Source organism: Lipotes vexillifer, unplaced genomic scaffold (assembly GCF_000442215.2).
Source record: "Lipotes vexillifer unplaced genomic scaffold, Lipotes_vexillifer_v1.1 scaffold666, whole genome shotgun sequence".
Classification (NCBI taxonomy): domain Eukaryota; kingdom Metazoa; phylum Chordata; class Mammalia; order Artiodactyla; family Lipotidae; genus Lipotes; species Lipotes vexillifer.
The window spans coordinates 1,971,315-1,990,106 of NW_006787408.1; the positions used below are offsets into that span (position 1 = coordinate 1,971,315).

General features: G+C 40.4%; 1 protein-coding gene across 1 annotated transcript in view; it reads right to left on the reverse strand.

Moving 5' to 3' along the window:
* SRBD1 (S1 RNA binding domain 1) overlaps positions 1–15,258 on the reverse strand; it is a 243,634-nt gene extending 228,376 nt beyond the window's left edge. Inside the window, exons 1-4 of the mRNA XM_007459965.1 lie at positions 15,189–15,258; positions 10,000–10,079; positions 9,027–9,204; positions 2,328–2,714 (exon numbers count right to left, since the gene is read on the reverse strand). Of these exons, the coding sequence (XP_007460027.1) occupies positions 2,328–2,714; positions 9,027–9,204; positions 10,000–10,079; positions 15,189–15,239 (696 nt within the window). The 5' untranslated portion in view covers positions 15,240–15,258. The remainder of the gene's footprint in view (positions 1–2,327; positions 2,715–9,026; positions 9,205–9,999; positions 10,080–15,188) is intronic.
* Between the last annotated feature and the right edge of the window lie 3,534 nt (positions 15,259–18,792).

An 18,792-nucleotide genomic window follows, 5' to 3' on the forward strand; every position in this document is an offset into this window, starting at 1 on the left:
ATGCAGTGCTAAGATAGAATGATTCTCTCTCCTGCTTATAGAGAATAAAAAAGAATAGGACAGGAAGTCCACATACACTAAAAGACTTGTCTGTAAAAGTAACTTAAGGTTAGACAAGGATGACTGAATCTGGGTAAACTTTTTAAAAGCCCAAACATGTAAATCACACCTAAAGTTCCCCAGGCAATTTCCCTAAACCGATCTAGAAAATGCTGAGCGTACTAGTTGTCCTCAGGGTGCTCAGCAAGGGCCGCAGCTGAGGCAACCGCTTCTCCCAACTCATAAGCAAGGAGTGCCACATTCTGAGTATAGGCTTGTTTGAGCTGTCAAAATCACTTTCAGTAAGGAGGAGGAGAAAAAATGCTTGGAATTGAACAGAAAGACAAGCACGCCCATATTACCCAAATAATATGGCCAAAGGCCATAAAAATAGTTCTAGGACCTGAAAACTTGCTTCCATTTGATATTCAAACAACATAACCATGGACACTGCTGCTACCGATTTACAAATGAAGCTTTTACTCCTGGCTGCTCTTCTTCTGCCACTCACCCTCTGGCAGTTGGGAACCTGTTCTCTCTGTACAATTCTCCCTCCTCACAAGCTAAAACTAATGGTAAATGAAATGTGGAGCTGTCATCTTCCACCTTCAGTGAAGAAGCAGGGAAATCTGGTCTGTTGAGAGGAAATAACAACTCAGACAAACAGAGAAGGGGCAAAACTGGGTGATCATGAAACCTCTGAAAGGGAGAAAACTGAGAAAATGACTTCCTCGAGTCCTCAGTTTTCCAATTTTTGGTTCAAGGCCTTTAGGAGACTCGACCACACTTTGTCCCTTGCATCTTTGAAAGGACCCTAGTCCTTGGTTATAAATTCTTTTCTGCTCAAGCTCATTAGAAGCAGGTTTCTATTACTTGTAACCAAGAGACAGCTGGCAAAGGTAGGGTCATTTTCATCTCTTTCTCTGTTACACAGATTAGGAGATAGGGGTGTGAAGCAAAGTTTCATAAAATAAGTAGCCCTTGACTTCCTTCTGTAAAACTTATTTCCACAGTTCAAGAGATTTCCTGGGCTTTGAAACCGTCCTCCCTCCCTCCCTCCCTCCCTCCTGCTCAGGGTCAACTACTAAAGGTAGATCTATGTCAACAGCAGAGATAAGCTTAAAAGTAAAGGAGAAGAGAAGGGAAGTGGGACACATCCACCTGCCCCTGTAGGTCTGGACTGGAACCAAGGAGTCTGCCTGTTAAGAGAGCCTTCAGGGTGAATCTGATTCAGGCTGCCATGAACCAACCTTTTAAAACCATTCTTTGTAGGCCTAAATGAAAAAAGAAAAAGAAGGCATAGAAAGGAGCCTAATTATACTGTTTCTCCAGGAAACTCTGAACTGTTCAGGAACAAGAAGGAGAAGAAAGCTATGAGGCAACATTCTATTCCTTAATAAGTCAGAGAGAAGAAAAATCATAATTAAAAATTACTGGTGATGTCCAACTAATAGGTAATAGAAAAGGCAGCATGGATAAAAAGAAGTTCCTCTGAAGAAAAGGTAACACACAGACAATCCCAGACTGAGAAGCAGTATTACCCAGCAGAGGCACCAAGCTCTAGAGCAGTAATTCACAGCAGAGGAAGGAGTACACATCAAATCCCCATGGGACAGACAATAAGGAGGGAGGTTATCCCCATTTACACTGAGGGGCACTGCTATGGTTAAGTCTGAACCATTCCCAGAGTGTGTTGGGACAAACAAAAGGTTGAGAATCACTGTTTAAGAGTCACTCTTCAGGTCTTCTCTACCATCCCCAAAGCCAGCCAAAGAAACTGGGAGAAATCCAATTTCTCCTGTATTAAGAAATATAATTATGGCAGCTCAAGTTAGAATTTGGATAAAATTTTCCTTTAAGAAATTACTAGGCCTTATTCATCATCTATTACAACATTACACTAAGAGTTAACAGATGTACTAATGGTCAATGACAATAACTTGCACTGCTTTTATAGGCAATATAGTCCAAGTGTAAAGCAAAAACTTAACAAGGAACTTAGGAGGGCCCAATCTGTTGATGCAATCTGTCTGTATAGGACATGTTCACTAGAACACCAAGGCGGAGATCTACCTTGCCTGAGGTCACAGCTTTTAGCTAAAGAACTGATGACAATAAGCAATAATACCAAACCGCGTACCCAGGAAAGGAACCAGTGGGCAAAGCCTCCAGAGACCACTGGCAAAAGTGAAAAGAGAACTGAAAACCCCCAGCCCTTCCCTAGCCCCATTCCAGTCAAAAAGAAAGGAATCAAACAAACTGAAGTGACAGAAAGAGGCTGCACATACCTGTACGATGTCCCAGTTCATTTCCACCTCCTCCTTAACACTGTTGGCATTTGCTGGAAACCTGACAGGCTGCCCCTGAGGACACATTTCTGTCTTCACTTTCTTCAAAGGGGACTGACTGCATGTGAAGTCACCTTCACTCTCCTCCTCCTTGCACCCACCCTCCCACATGGCGCTTGTGGACGGTGTCTCCGTGCTGTTACTCCCGCTCTCTAAGCTGCGGGCTTTGTTGGTTTCTTCATCAGCTTTCAGCTTTTTGGTCCTCCGAGCTGAAGGTGACTGAGCTGAATTTTTCCGTTTCATCTTTGCTGTTTTCAGAGTTTGCACAGTCTCCAATTTATTTTTTCTGTCTTCCAAATCAACATCAGCAATAGGCACAGAGCTATTCTATCAAATCACAAAGAGATCACACAAGAATTAGATGATAAAAACCAACGGCTCTGGAATATTATTCAGCAATGAAAAGGCACAAATTGTAGACAAACACAATAATTTGGAAGAATCTCAAAGAAATTATGTTGAGTGGAGGGAAAATGCCAATCTCAAAAAGTTACATACTATATGACTGCATTTATACAATATTCCTGAAAAAATTAGTGGTTATTGGGGGTCAGAGATGGGGGTGGAGGTTGGGAGGGAGGTGGGTATGACAATAAAAGGGCAATACTAGGGCTCCTTGTGATAGGACTGTCCTGTGTGGTGGACACACAGACCTACACATATTGTAAAATTGCATAGAACTAAATATACACATATACATACACACATATAAATGAATACAAATAAAACTGGAGAAATCTAAATAAGATCAGTGGATTTATCAATGTCAATATCCTAGCTGTGATATTTAACTGTAGTTTTACAAGATGTGACCATAGGGGGAAATGTGATAAAGGGTACATGATATCTCTCTGTATTATTTTCACAACTGCAGGTGAAGGTTTAATTTTTTTAAATAAGTGGAGAATAGGTGTACACCTGGCAGAAAAACCAAGATTTAAAACTTGCAATCAAAAGTCAACACTTTAGAGGGAGAAGAGTAACACTCACAGGTTCATAAAACTCAACACGCTACACCTGCCACCAGTTTACGCAGAAAGAGAACAGAAAACATGGCAGGACAGCAGGGTAGTACCAGGCATTTTTCCTTAGTAAGAGGCTGCACAGCCGTACATGCAGGTGTCCAAGGGCTACTCTGCACCACCCACCCCTCCCCCCGGGTGACAACTCAGGTGTGAAGCAATGACATCTGGCACTCATTTTGAGACTAGAGTAGTAAATAAGATACAGACCCTGCCCCACGGAGTTCACAATTTCACAAGCTAGCCTGTTTTTAGTTACCTAAGTGATGTAGATGGCAAACTCAAACAAAAGAACAGCTCCCAAACTAAATTTCAGTCAATATGGAATTTTCTCTCCTATCAGATAATTTTCCATAATTACTTACTGAAAATACTGGGAACTATAATAAAGAGCACACCCCCTCCATCCTAACGCCCACCCATCACCACCTAACCTGGAAATGATATATAATACATTAAATAGCCCTCCAAATATTACATTTTTAATTGGAACATAACAGATAACAACAGAGGTATAAAAATAGAATGCCTCCTCAAGTCCATAAGAGTTGATAATAACCTGATCAAATTAATTGACATAGCTAAAGAATGTGTCAATCATACAGAGAGATGTCAGCCCTAGAGGAACAGAAAAAGGAGAACTGTAGAAAGCAAATACGATCAACATTCTAAGTAACATACAAAGAAGAGGAAAGGTTAGCAAACAGATTCTGAGTAATTTGCTCCCAATGGTTAAGATAGCCCTCCTGTGAGATGGATACATCAGATTACCTTAGACTCATGCAGTTAAAACATTCAGTTCTCATTGTGACAAGCACAGTACCTCGACCACAGAAGGCATTCAATAAACCCAAAAGAATATTCATCTAATTCTCCTATTCGGAGCCCATGCTCAGCAAGTAAATTTCTGATTATTATTTAATTCCCTACTTCAGCCTCCAACGAGAGACAGTGCTAGTCATAAGAATTTAACTCCTTGTGACGGTTATATCAAACTATTAATTATTAAACTAGCACTCTGGTTTTATACACCACTCTTATGAGCATGGCTGATGAAAAAACACCCACGAGAGATATATTGGTTCCTGAAATGCTGACAAAATCATGTTCTTGACTTAGAAACCCAGTTCCATTACTTACTATCTGTGATCCATGAGCAAGTCACTTAACATCTCTCCCCTTGGCTTTCTGGTCTACAAAATCAGGAGAATTAAAGCACCTGCCTCAAGGGATTGTTGTAAAGATTAAGTAATATCACGCAAATGCAGTGCTGAACATGTCGCCTGGCTAACGGTAAGCAATCAAATAACTGCTGTTACCACCATCATTACCACGACTACCACACCCAGACTACCTCCCAGGAGAGGGAAAAGGAAGTAGATGAAGAAATAAAGAAAAAGTAAAATGACTAAAGGTGGGGGGTGCTTAAAGTAAGAGGAAAAAAAAGAAAAGCCAGCAGTCAAAAATTAGACACTTAAAGGTTATCTTCTCTGGAGTCTTCAGGCAAAATTTACCTAGGGTTTCTCAGTGTTGTTCATAGACCCCTGAGACCCTTTCAGGGGGTCTGCAAGGTCACAACTATTTTCATAATAATGCCAAGGCACTGTTTGACATTTCACTGATGGTGCAAGAGCAATGGCAGCAAAAAAACAAGGCAGTGGCACCAAGCTGTACTAGAAATCACTGTTCCCTTCACTGTCATACACTTGCAATAAAACAAGGTCAGCTTCACTTAAGAATGAAGCAGTAAAAGTTATTAATTTTTAAAATTTCAATCCTTGAAAGCACATCTTTTTCAGTCTGTACTGAAATGTACATAAAGCACAAATGTACACATAAAGCACTTCTGCTGCAGGCCAATGCATACTGACGTGCAGTGGTTGTCCCACAGTAAATCAATTAGTGAACCAGTATTTTCCAAATGACCAACATATAATGTTACAAAATCATGCATAGGTAAAAGAGCCATTTAAACACAGACCGATGGATTTTAATGTAATAGAATATAGTATGGTTACAGATTCCACAATGAAACCTTTTAAACTACCACTTACTGAGTTTTGGTATAGTATAAAATAATATCTACAATGATCTGAAAAGCCTATTAAAACACCATTCCCTTTTCCAAATACACATCTGTGTGGAGGCTGGGATTTTTTTTTTATTTCAAATATCTTCTAGTAAATCAGACATTAAAGACATTTGCAAAAATGTAAAACAACGTCATTCTTATCATTATTTTTTTTGTTGTTTGGGGAAATATATACTTATTTTTCATTAAAACATGTTATTCGCATTAACATGTAATAGGATTATTATTTTTTTTAATTGATGAATATTTTCTCATTTTTAATTTCTAATATGGTAAATATTTACAGATATAACCCACCTCAGCAAAAGTTCCTTGGGGTCCTCAGTAAGTTCTAAAAGTGTAAAGGAGTCCAAAGACCAAAAATTTTGAGAAAAGTGAATCCAAACATGTTTAGATCAAAATACAGATCAAAAACGTATGGAAAGGGCTTCCCTGGTGGTGCAGTGGTTAAGAATCCGCCTGCCAATGCAGGGGACACAGGTTTGAGCCCTGGTCTGGGAAGAGCCCACATGCCGCAGAGCAGCTAAGCCCGTGCGCCACAACTACTGAACCTGCACCCTAGAGCCCATGAGCCAAAACTACTGGAGCTCACGCGCCGAGAGCCCATGCTCCGCAGCAAGAGAAGCCACTGCAATGAGAAGCCCATGCACCACAACAAAGAGTAGCCTCACTCGCTGCAACTAGAGAAAGCCTGTGTGCAGCCACGAAGACTCAATGCAGCCAAAAATAAAATAAATAAACAAACAAAAAGATGGAAATAACTCTCCATTTTTAAAGCTTCTAAGATTCTACAGCCTTCCTCAGTGACATACTCAAGTTTAATAAGCCATGAAAATATTTTTCCTCCTTATATTTAACCTGAATCTTTGACACACTGAAAAATCACAGTTCATTATCTTTTGCCTTCATGGGTTTTTTAATCACTGTTAACACTTCAGATGGTAATTATGTAGCCTATAACTAAACCCAGAACTCCAGGAAGAATCTGACCACTCTTCTTTTTGCTATCTCTGAAAGTCGTAAACTGTCTAGATCAAAAAAGTGGCTCACTGTAAATATCTTTACCAGTTGGATCAGTCAGCAGGCCTTGCCCTTGACCTTGCGTTGTACTGTGTGAGCTTGAAAGACAGCTGGAAAGGGATATGGAGTCAAGGGAAGGCTTCTTAAAAGTTAGATGTAAAACAGCATTTTATACTCTGTAGCAATTGAGGAAGAAAAGTTGACATGAGAAAAGAAAGGAGATGACAGAGGGAACAGAGACCTTGCACAAGAGTGGATGAGATCTTAAGCCCAAGCGGCGAACCAATCCTCGGTAGGAGGAATGACATTTCCTCCATGGCAATAGGACAGAAGGTGAACACAAATATAGATAGCTTGGTCGTGAGAAAACTGGAAACTTCATATATTCTCAAATAAATAAAAGGCAATGTCATCAGCTGAGTGAGAGAAAGAGAAAGGAATTCAGGAAGTTTAAGAAAAGAGAAAAAGGTGGAAAAACAAACCTGCTGAAGAAAAATAATGAGGTTACCAGGTATTTCTGATGCAATTTTGAGGTCTGAGATTATGAATCTAAAGTAAAACAAATTAGGCCACTGGTGAGACTGTTTCCCGCAATGGTTAGCTGCTCAGTGCAGGCAGGAGAGGCTATGGCTCACCCAGTGCTGGGGTTTAATCAGCCATGTAGGATCGAATAAAAGAAGGGCAAAATGGTGAGACTATTCAATAAAAAGTGATTATGTAATCTAGGCTAGATTAGGTAGGAAAAGAAAAGGGCTGATGGACAGTGACAGAGCCCTAGAGTCAAAGAATTAGGTAATGGATCTCAACTCTGGCTGTACATAAAAATCACATGAGGAGCTTTAAGAAAATAATACCACTGGTGCCAAGGCCTACCTCCAGAATTCTTTCCAGATTTAATTGGTTTGGAAAAGGGGCCTGGGCATTGTTTTTTTGTTTTTTTGTTTTTCCCAAGTTCCCCAGGCTGAGAACTACTGATGAGAAGTTGTGACAAATTTGCAAAATTGTGGCAGTAAGGGCACCTGAGCAAGTAAGCTGGAAAAACAGGAAATGATGAGCTGATGGTACAAAAGTGAGATAGGAGGAAGAGAAATGTCAGCGGTAGCACAGTTTCTGGTCATGACAAGATTCAGGTTGAGCTCACGAGAGGTGTGGTGAAGGCAGAGAAGAAGAAAAAGGCACTGGAGGTGGGGAGGTTAAAGAACCAGGAACACAGGGTATTAGAAGGCTCATCCAAGTGGAGGAGGGTATCACTGAGAATAGTGAAAGAAGATGCAGAGAGGAAGATACAAAGCAGGAGCTAAAGTCTTCAAAGAATGAAGAGGAATGGCCAGTGGACTGGCAAATTACAGCAACATGGAGAGGAAGAGACTGAGTAATGATGGATTTTGTCTACAATGTTTGCTAACAATAGATTTTTAAATTATTAAGAGGCTACCAATTCTACCTCCACCCAAAACCAATTCTAGTTCCACCTAATTAGGGTTTTCAATTATTTTGTTTGGTGGTGGTTACACAAGAACAAGATGCCAAACCAATGAAATGAAATAGTCTAACATGCTCCATGTGCTTTGACTGAGCCAGAAAACTTGTGGAATATCTCTTAAGTGAGAGACTTTCCATGTGAATTCCCTTTTTCCCTTTAAAAGGAATATACATATACCAAGCAGCATGGGAAGGATCAAGAAGTCACCATGACAAGGGTTCTTAAGCTGTATGCTCTTGAACCGTACTTTAAAACTTATGTGTACATTTTACTGAAGAAGGTTCATAACTATAATCAAATTCTCAAAGGGTTTGTGACCCCAATTCAAAGAACCCCGGAACTAAGAGATATTTCCTAATTAGGCAGTCAAGCTACTTTTAAGTGCAGCTACCCCATGCTCAACGAAAAACCTCCAAATTCTGCCAACAAGTCAATACTTTCTCAGCTATAGGTAAAGCCTACCCACCCACCCACTAAAAGAGTGTTCAGTGAAAAGCTTGCATGCAAAGATGAAGAAACAGAGGTGCTGGCTGATAGGAGAAAAGATCAATTCAAATGCCTTATCCAAGAGCACAGCAAGGTACAATGTAATGTCCCCTCTATACAGGATAAATGAGTTCCTGGGAAGTCACGCATCCACTGCATATTAAAAGAGTATTCTTTTAAATGAACTAGGGAAGCTGTTATTTAAAGGAATACCACAGTGAATGATTTTGGAAATGCATAATCCTTTTGGTACTGCAACAGAGCCTATAATTTATTGTTGTTGGTTTTTTTAATCCAGATTGGTGCAGCCAGTGTTTGCTTACAGCAAGATATACATATGTGCCAGTTGATAAACATTCCTTCTGCTCCAACACGGTGGATCTGATGGTGAATACTATTAAGGCCCCTGGCAGAAGGCACCATTGCCCTGCAGTTTCTGCCATTTACCTGCTTTGTCCTAGTCCATGTAAGGAGAAAGTAGCATCACTAATTAGGAAGGCACGGCAGTGTTCCCTCTATCCAGCTAAAGCACCTACCAGCTCTTCCTTAACAGCCACACCTTCTGAGCCATCTTTGGTCTGTAGGGTGTTCTTCTTCACTCGTGGCGCCCTCTTCAGTTTGGATTCCTTGGAAACAGGCAGCTTACGGCTTCTGGGGACCTTCTTTTGGGGCTCCCAGGCACTATCCTCCTTGTCATCTTCAGAGGCAGATGATCTAAAAGTAAAACGATAGAAAAATTTCCAGAAAAAATGAAGCCAAATGTTAAAGGTGAAAAAGAGATATATGCTTTTTGAAAAAAGAATAAGGTAGAAGGCGTTTAATATAAAATGGAGTGATGTGAACACAGAATATGAAGAGATATTGCTAAGAACTAAAACAAGAGAGTTGACCAGAAATACCCTCCAAAACATTATAAATCACAGGTCTCCCTCCGTTCTCCTCTCACCTAACCAATACACACACCTGTACACTCAAAACATAAGAAATCATGTATTACCTTAAGTAATAAGTGGGTCATGTCACACCAGAGTCATAGTGAGGTTTTCCACTTTTAAACAATGTCTAAAGACATTTTTGATTGTCCCAACTGAGGTGGGGGAGTGGGTGCTATTGGCAACTAATGGGTAGAGACCAGGGATGCTACTAAACATCCTACAATGTAAAGAACAGTCCCTCTACCAAAGAATTATCTGGTCAATAGTGCTGAAGTTGAGAAACTGTGCTCTAAAGGAATACAACAAACGCCATTGCCCTCATGGACCTTATATTCTAGTGTATAAATTATATTTTATATTTAGTTGGTCACTTTCTCCTTGTTCAGTAGTTTATCACCAACACCTAAACACAGCCTGGGACACAGCATGAGTTCAATAAATATTTGTTACATAAATGAATGAAAAAGACACAGCCTTCTTCAACACAAATGACTTCAGAAGTTAGTAAATGGCAGAATGCATCTCCTTAAAATACACATCATTCTCCCACCCCATATGAAACCAGTATGCTTACAACTCAGAGAAGGAAGAGAATTCATCTTTGGATACCACAGTCTGGACCTTTACTTTTGCTCTTCTTGGCAATGATGACATCTGAAAGAAGAAATACAACATGAAATCAGTATGATTTAAATCACTGATCATTTATTTTCTCTACAAAATGATGTGTCATTCAAAACTAACACTCCAATACCTCTGCTGCTAGAAAATGGCGTAGGGGGGAAAAATGACAGTCATTCACAAGTCTAAACACTTGTTTCCCCTCCTATGTGGCTGCCAATTATAAGGGCAGCTAACAGCCTTCCCTTGGTTTCAAATGCCTGATGAGTATGAGCCATCTCTGGAAACATATAAGTTCCTGTAGGGTGAGAATTCTTCATTTTTTAGAATTATATGCTTGCGTATACTGCAAGTATTATTTGATAATTTATCAGACAGCAAATTATAAAGTCCTTTATTAAACTCTATCTCAAAGACAAGAAATACCTTCCTTCTTCTTTATCTTCTTACAGTATAAGTAGAGGCCCATCTACAAAGTTGGCAGTCAAATAAGCAATGTTGACTGACTGAATAAGCAGCCAGGCTATTCCTAAAACAAGATAATCTAGTCCCTTATAATAAAAGCTCACAATTTTTAAGTAAAATAATTAACCACAAATGCCACTAGAAAACATTTCCCAAATTCAAAGGCCCAGCTCTGAAAAAAAAAAAAAAAAAAAAAAGGACTCAAATAACCAGAGACATCATACAATACAGGAAGTAAACAAATTTACTTTAGCTGATAAATTTTATTACCTAAAAACTGTATGTCAAACCATAAAAACTACATTAGACTCTGACATGCTTGTAAACCTTTAAACAAGTTCCTAAACCAGTCATATGTTATAATGCCTCCGTTCTAACTTCCACTTGGAGAAGGAACAAACACCTCACAGAAATACCAAAGTGGATGTCACAAAAGGGAACATGTCTCCCTGGCAGCTATAGCTCAACTCAGTCCAGTGGGTGCAGAACTACTGGACAGGAGAGTGCCCAGAGGGAATCAGGACAACAAAAGAAGTAGACAGATATTCTTCCATCTTTTCCTTCACTGCCTTTTCTGAATTTTATGTTTATCAAGGTCATCATTCCTCAAATAAGTGCTCCTAGATACTGATCATAAAGGAACGGATAATTTGTGATTTCTGTGTTGTACGTATTTTACCACAATAAAACAAAAAGAGAAAGAGTAAGTCAGTGTATGATGGGCTGGCATTTCAGTCAATTTTATTTATTCATTTATTTTTGGTTGCGTTGGGTCTCTGTTGCTGCGCGCAGGCTTTCTCTAGTTGCGGCGAGTGGGGGCTACTCTTCGTTGCGGTGCATGGGCTTCTCGTTGTGGCGCGGGGGCTTCTTGTCGTGGTGCGCAGGTTTCTCATCGCGATGGTTTCTCTTGTTGCAGAGCACGGGCTCTAGGCGCACAGGCTTCAGTAGTTGTGGCTTGCAGGCTCTAGAGCGCAGGCTCAGTGGTTGTGGTGCACAGGCTTAGTTTCTCCAGGGCATGTGGGATCTTCCCGGACCAGGGATCAAACCGGTGTCCCCTGTATTGGCAGGTGATTCTTAACCACTGTGCCACCAGGGAAGTCCAGAAATGAATTACTGAATAAGTGGTATTAAGACAATCAGCTATCCCTCTGGAGGAAAAGAAGTGTTTAATTCTTGCTGCCACACCATGAACTAAAATATATTCCACACTGACTAATGATTTAAATGTACCAAATAAAATACAGTACTACAAAAGGCAAAGAAGACTGTTTTGATAATTCTGAGTGGAAGTGGGAGAATTAAGGTTTTCCTAGGCATGACTCGAAATTCCAAAAGCCAAAAAGATTAGCATATTTTACTATATAAAAATTAAAACCCCAAGTCAGCAGTGGGAGCATTTCAGAACCAAACCAATTTACTCTGCAGTATCCTCAAAAAAAAAAAAATCACAGGACATGGTACCTGATACCTTGCAACTAAGGGTAAAGGGAGTCAGGGCTGGGTGTAAGCTGTCTGAAGCAAAGGAATATCTCTAGATGCCCTACTCCACTTCGTGCTATTAACAACTGGCCCAGGAAAAAGTCTGGAGGTTTATTCTCTGGAGAAGGTAAAACAAGTCTCTAGACTAGAGGACATGAAGTACAGTTGTGGACATGGGAACCATACAGGCTGAACACTAAACTGAGATTCCCGCCCCCCTTCCCCCACTATGCTCCTAAAAAAGCCTCCTACCCTCTAGGGAGGGGCATGGGAAGATTCTTTGGAGAATCTGACCAGCCCAAGAATAAAAAGCTGAAGGTGCTAAGCTGCTCGACAAACAGCCCAACCAGATCATCCACTCCCATCATCCCCTTCTACATTACACCTGAATTCAGAACTTTCCCACACAGACAACCATGCACCAATTCTAACTCCACACTTCAGCTTTAACAGAAATGTGTTATAAATAGGGGTAGACAAATCCTTGGGAAGCTCATAAAATTTTAATTAACCACTGGAGAAGACTTTCCTAAAACAAATATTTCCAAATGCTCCTTTATCAGGCACTCTGGAGGCAATGCTGCCATTAAAAGAGGTGAACTTGTCTTCTGACAAGTAGAAAAAAATATATGAATTTGAAAAAGGAGGTGGGAAAGGAGAATATGCATGAACACATAGGCGTATTTCAGGCAAATCAGTTTTAGAAAGAGTATATACAGAAGGTAAGGACTTAGAAATTCTTTCTTAAAAACTGTGTACCTATCTAGGCATACTCCCAGGGGTATGTATACTCCCAGGGGTATCCCTACTCCAGTTTTACCACCAATGTTCTGGGAACTGTTTTTCCATCTCCAATCCTCCCATGTTCTCTTATTTCCTATCATAGGATTTGTAGATTAACCAAAATTTAATCCATTTGCATGGTTTTAAATACTTGTATCACCTACTTACTAACAAACCTAATAACTCCATCACAAATCTTACCTCTGAGATTCAGATTTACATAATAAACTGCCTGCCTATGAAACTATCTAGATGCTTCACAGTTATCCAAAATTTAACATATCCACAATGAAACTCCTGATAAACTATTCCTTGTCCTAAAACCCATTCGGATCTCAGTCTTTCCCATCTTTGTACATGGCACCACCATCCACCTAAGATGAATGGTTCTTTGCTAAGTTAGAACGTTGTTAAAATTTTAACAGTTTCATTGAGCTATAACTGACATACAATAAATTATTCGTGTTTAAAGTGTACAGATTTGATAAGTTTTGACATATGTATACTTATCTCCACCATCAAGATACTGAACATAACCACCATCCTCTAAAATTTCACTTGCTAAACCAAAACCTTGCAAATCTGTTATTTCTTTCATCTCCCACATCCAGTCTGTAAGTAAGTCACATAAGTTCTGCCTCCAAAATGTATCTTAAATCTTGATGATCTCCAGTGAGGCTTCAGTCCCAAACGCTTCTCACCTGGACTACTGTAATAGCCTCTTAACTGGCCTCCCTGCTTCCACTCCTGCTCCTAAAACCCATCCTCCACAAACCCATTCAATCTAGCATTTAGAAAATGCTTTAAAACCATTCAATGACTTCCTATTCCATCCTCCACTTAAGAGTCAAATCATAGTTTTTACCATAGCCTTCTAGAACGCCACTGCCTACCTTTCTAACCACATTTACCACTCCCTGTAGCTCCTCAGCCAGTCACAACATTCTTTCAGTCCGTGTAACAAGCGTGATCCTTCCCCACCCCAGGTTCCCTCTGCCGGGAGCACTATTCCCCCTGCTCATCAATAGGCTGGCTCCTTCTCAGCGCTTAGATCTCAATATTTTAGGCCTAACATGCATTTCTCAGATAAAATATTATTATAGGACCCTATTTATTTCCTTTATACAGTACTATGTAACATAATCTATAATTATCCTTGTTTATTGTCTGCATTCCCCACGTTTACTTCATGGCGGTAAGCACCATAAAGTTTGAAGAAACCACATTTGTCTTTTTCACTTCTGTATCACACGGAGCCTGGCACTTAATAGCTGCTCTATAACTATTTTCAAATGAACATAAGAATATATATATATATGAATAGTCTCTACACAGGAATATACATTTTTTTTCCCCAGCACTATTAGGCAACATCACACATGGCACTCATTGCTTTCTTGAAAAAGTAATGGTACAAGAGAACATCCCTATTGTTAGTGGCTTGAGATTTTCACTCCTCCAAGCTCTCTTATCTCTGTGGGTATGAAAGCTGACTCAGAATCAATAACTTGGAGGTTGCTATGATGTTACTGAGAGGAGGAACCAAGCCAGGGCAAGTGAAAAGTGGAGGGGCTGGAAAGACCTGCACACACACAAATATTACATTAAAACTGTAAAAACAACAATTAGATAACTTAAAGGAAAACAGGGGGAACAACTTTTTAAGAGGCACCTAAAGAAGTTTCCCTGTGTACCAACAGAAGTCCTTGGAATGTCAGCACAGATCCCTAACTTAGTAATAAAAATAAAATACTAGAGCTGTAAAGAGCCTCAGAAATCAGACAGTCCTGCTATTCTCTTTTATGAATAAGAAGCCTGAGATCCAGTGAAGTGATACGGTTTACTCACAGGGAAGATCTATGTGGCATAAGGACCAGAACCCAGAACCCCAAACACAAAGCCTAGGCTCGTTTCCCATTGCACATACATTATATTTATGACATGCTGGCGAATGGGAGGCTCGAGAAGAGGTGCCTGGAGTGTTCCCATTCGCTTCTTTCCTCTACAGTTATTCAGTACCTCCTACGCGCCAGGCACACTACTGAGGATGCAGCTGATTCTGCCAGGGCCATGACCTGATAGTGTAAAGGGCGCTTCCTCCCCCATCTCCGATCGTTTGAGGTTTGAAAACAATCTAGGTCTGCCCGGGCTTTCCCACGTCTGCCCCTTTGCGCTAAGAGCTTGTCTGAGAAGACGCGCCAGCTGACACGCGGCAGGTAGGAGGGGTTTTCGAGGGTACGGTATGAGATACAGACTGCAGACAGTAAACTGTAATGAAACTTCTCACTTTAAAAAGGGATGTTATTTCCCAAATGAGCGCTCAGAACTTTCTTAATGGCCTCAAAAATACCGGAGCCCGGCCGCCGGGCTCCCGCCAGCCCGCAGGAAGACCGCCAAGGCGGACACTCAGCTCACCTTCCCGCCCGGCGTGTCACAAGGCCCGGGTTTCTGTGTGTGCGACCACATCTTCCGGTTCCCGCCGGAAGTTTTTCAAACGCCGGAAGTCCCGCCTGGCTTTTCCCTGACTCGCCGCATAGTCGCGCAGCTCCCGGAGCGGGGTGGAGCCGAGCCAAGCGGAGGCGGAACTAGAGCGAGGATCCCGTGGGACCCTCTCGTCGGCTGGGGGAGGAGCTCCATTTACCCACATCCGGCGGAGCGGGTCGTGAGGTTCTGGCAAAGGTCGACGGCTTACCTGTTTTTTTATTTCTTTATCTTCTGTTAATCCGCTTTGCTTGTATTTTCTTCTCTTTTAAGTTTAATCAAGAATGTTTCTGTTTATTGCATTATTTGTAATTTGCAAATGTGGAAAAATGAAAAACAATCAAGCTTTATTCTTTCTAACGTCAATTTTAAATGTCAGTAATTAACTTCCCTAAGGGTGTTTCCTAAACCCTGACATAAGGGTTTGCTCGAGGCTTATGGAACTATCCCAGTTTTGCCTCTTATGTTAAGCACTCACGCAGCCCCTGAGGTTTATGGGAGAGTTTAGCCCTAGAGTCATTACTGTCTTACGTTGGTCTCTCAGGCAGCTTGGGGGAGGCTCCCATCAAGATGTCGGAATAGAAGGACAGGGGAGATCACCTCCTCTCACAGGTACATCAAAAATGTATCTGCATCTGAAACAATTCTCACAGAATACCTGCTGAATACCAGCAGATCTCAGACACCCAAAACTGCAGGAAAGATCTCCATGTAACTGGGTAGGATGAAAGAAAAAAAAGGAATCGGGACAAGACTTGAGCCCCTGGGTGGGAACAGTGAAAGAGGAAAGGTTCCTGGTAGGACAAAAGAAAATAAAAAAAGGAATCTCAGGCCGCTTGGTACACTGCCAATCACACTGATTGGGAAACCCGGTTTTCTCAGGAACTTACTCGTGCTCTGGGCAAATACTTTATGTCTTTGGATTTATTTCCATGGCCTACCCCTCCATCTCACTCCTTACCTGATAAGGTACCCCGCACATATTAGGGGTGAATATTCACTGGATTAATTTACTTGAGGCAAATGCAGGTCCCAGTTACCTAACCTTTTGGGGCAAGAATGGAAAAATCCATTTCATTTTTAGATTCTTGAAAAGTGCTGTGTCTTAAGTCCTGATAACCTAGTAACCTAGGGGAGCTATCCTCCATATTCAGCAGTTCCATTTCCCTTCCCAGAAAACACAAAAACAGCCCCTACTTATCTTGATGAGGCCAAGTATCTCAACCCCACTTCCATACTCAAAGCCCCACTTTTTTTCACTAATGGAACTTAAAAGCTATTATAAAGGGCTCCCAAACAATTCTTCTTTCGCTTTCCCTTTAATATATTTTCTCAAAATCAGTTCTCATTAGAAATGAAAAATGACTTGTTTTTTGGTGGTGTGTTTTTTACAAAGTACATTAAACTCTAAGCGCCAAAGAAATTAGATTGTAAAATTAGGGAAATAAGGCCGCTGTTAGTCTAGATTAGAATTTAGCAAATCAAAACCCCATGGATTCGTCTTAGAAGACTCTAAAGAGCAGCTTTCCATGCTACTGAATCATTTCCAGGAACTCTTAAGTGCTGAAGAGCTGAGCAAGCTATTGAAATGACCCTTTGGGTGCTACAGATTCACCCACAATGACCGTAAGTTTTATTGGCTAATTTTTGCAATGGGGAGGAAAACAGGACTCCTTAACCTTATTAAGGTCTCTTCGTCTATATCTAAGATCCTTGGTGATAAGGATCCATTTCTAAGATTGATTAGGGATTTGTTTTTTCTTTCTTAATTTGCAGCCTTATGTTGCGTTTTGCAATGGTTCCAGTAGATCTGCAACTCTGCTGCAATCACAGTCTGCTCCACAATTTCTAGTTCTGAAAGAATTCTAGAGAACACATTATAGTTCAGGATATGGGGAAGTGAAACCAGGTCACAATAGTCAACAACAATTTACAATTTATCATTCACCTACTTTTGATGTCAAAGTGTGCTACATAGGTTTAAGGTACAGGTAGGTAAAGTTTAACCAATATTCTACAAAATTTTTTGACAAAATTCCTGTCCTGAAGAAATTTTCAAACAAGACTGGAGACTAGATAGAGCCACAAGAGACAGAGACCCAGACAAGACAGTCTAGGTTCAAGGACTAGGTTGTACATGGGAGTAGCCACATTACCAGTGAGAACAAGAGTAGGGCCTGGCCAGCGTAGTGTTGGACCTTGATTCCCCTCTCCTCTACCAGGGAGAATTGTCTTTCAACTGGGTAAGAAAAAAGATTAGTAAGCTAAAGTAAATAACCTGGTGAGGTTTTAGACATCAGACATCTGGGGAAAATAAAAGCTAAGGCAGTATCCTCCAAAATTAATGTAGGTGGTGACCTACTCCAAAGGCAAGTAAGATTGTCCAGAACATATTTCCCTTAGAACTTTACAAGAAAGCTACTCCCACTAAAATATGTCAAGGGAAATTTGTAATCACTAAGTATAAACCAGACTCCACGGCAAAAACTGCCTTTTCTCTCTAGAACCTTGCCCAGTCTCTTGTTTACCTTTGGATCTGAAGTGCTGAATTCTAAGAAATTCATGGGTTTAGGCTTACAGCCTGGAATAATCTGAACACCAGCCTGAGACTAATGCAGTAGAGTTTGGGAGTAATGAAAACATGTTTTGGATTTTCTTGGAGGTTATTTATTTTATTGCTCCAAAGCAAATAGCTCTTTGTATGCTATTCATTGGTATGTATTACTGTAATAATAATAGTAATAACTTACAGTCATTCCTCATCTACCATGTGCCAGGTGCTAAATTAATGTTTTTACATGTATTTGTGTATTTAACTCATATCAGCTCAGTGAGATGTTGCTATTATCCTCTTTTTATGAAATGAGAAGGCCAAGATATAGATAAGTTAAATAACTCCTCCAAAGTCACATCAACTATTAAATTGCAGATCTGGGATTCAAACCCAGTGATCTGCCTTACTCCAAATCTAGAACTCTTAAAGACATCCATATACTACCACCAACTTGAAGCAAGTTCTTTTCTTCCTCCATTATGGTGGCCAGTGTAAGACTTGAAATCCTTGAGATGCTCAAGAACCATTGAATCTCTAAATGTACTAAATAAAGTACTATCCACCCACCTAAAACATAGCAAGGCCATTTTCCCTATTGACTTCAAACTAATTTACATTCCATGAGAACAAAAATTTTTAATATAGATGCAACTGTTTCACCCACTAAATTGTAAGATATTTGGATCTAAGTCCTGGAACTAAGTCTTAATCATTTTGGTCTCCCCGTCTCCAATTTCTCCTTCTACCCACACAGTGTCTAATAATACGTTACAAATAATATGTACCCGATAAAATAGTAGACTAGCTCTTGGACCCAAGAATGTGCCTGGAATAAAGAAAAATCCTTCCTTGTACTAGAAGAGTAATCTAAAGCTCCTGCCACACAGAAGGGGGGGTTACCATTTTAAAAATCAAGTGTACTTTTGGAAATTCAAACATTTTCTCACTTAAGAGTCAATCACTTAGCAAAGGCAAAAAAGTCTG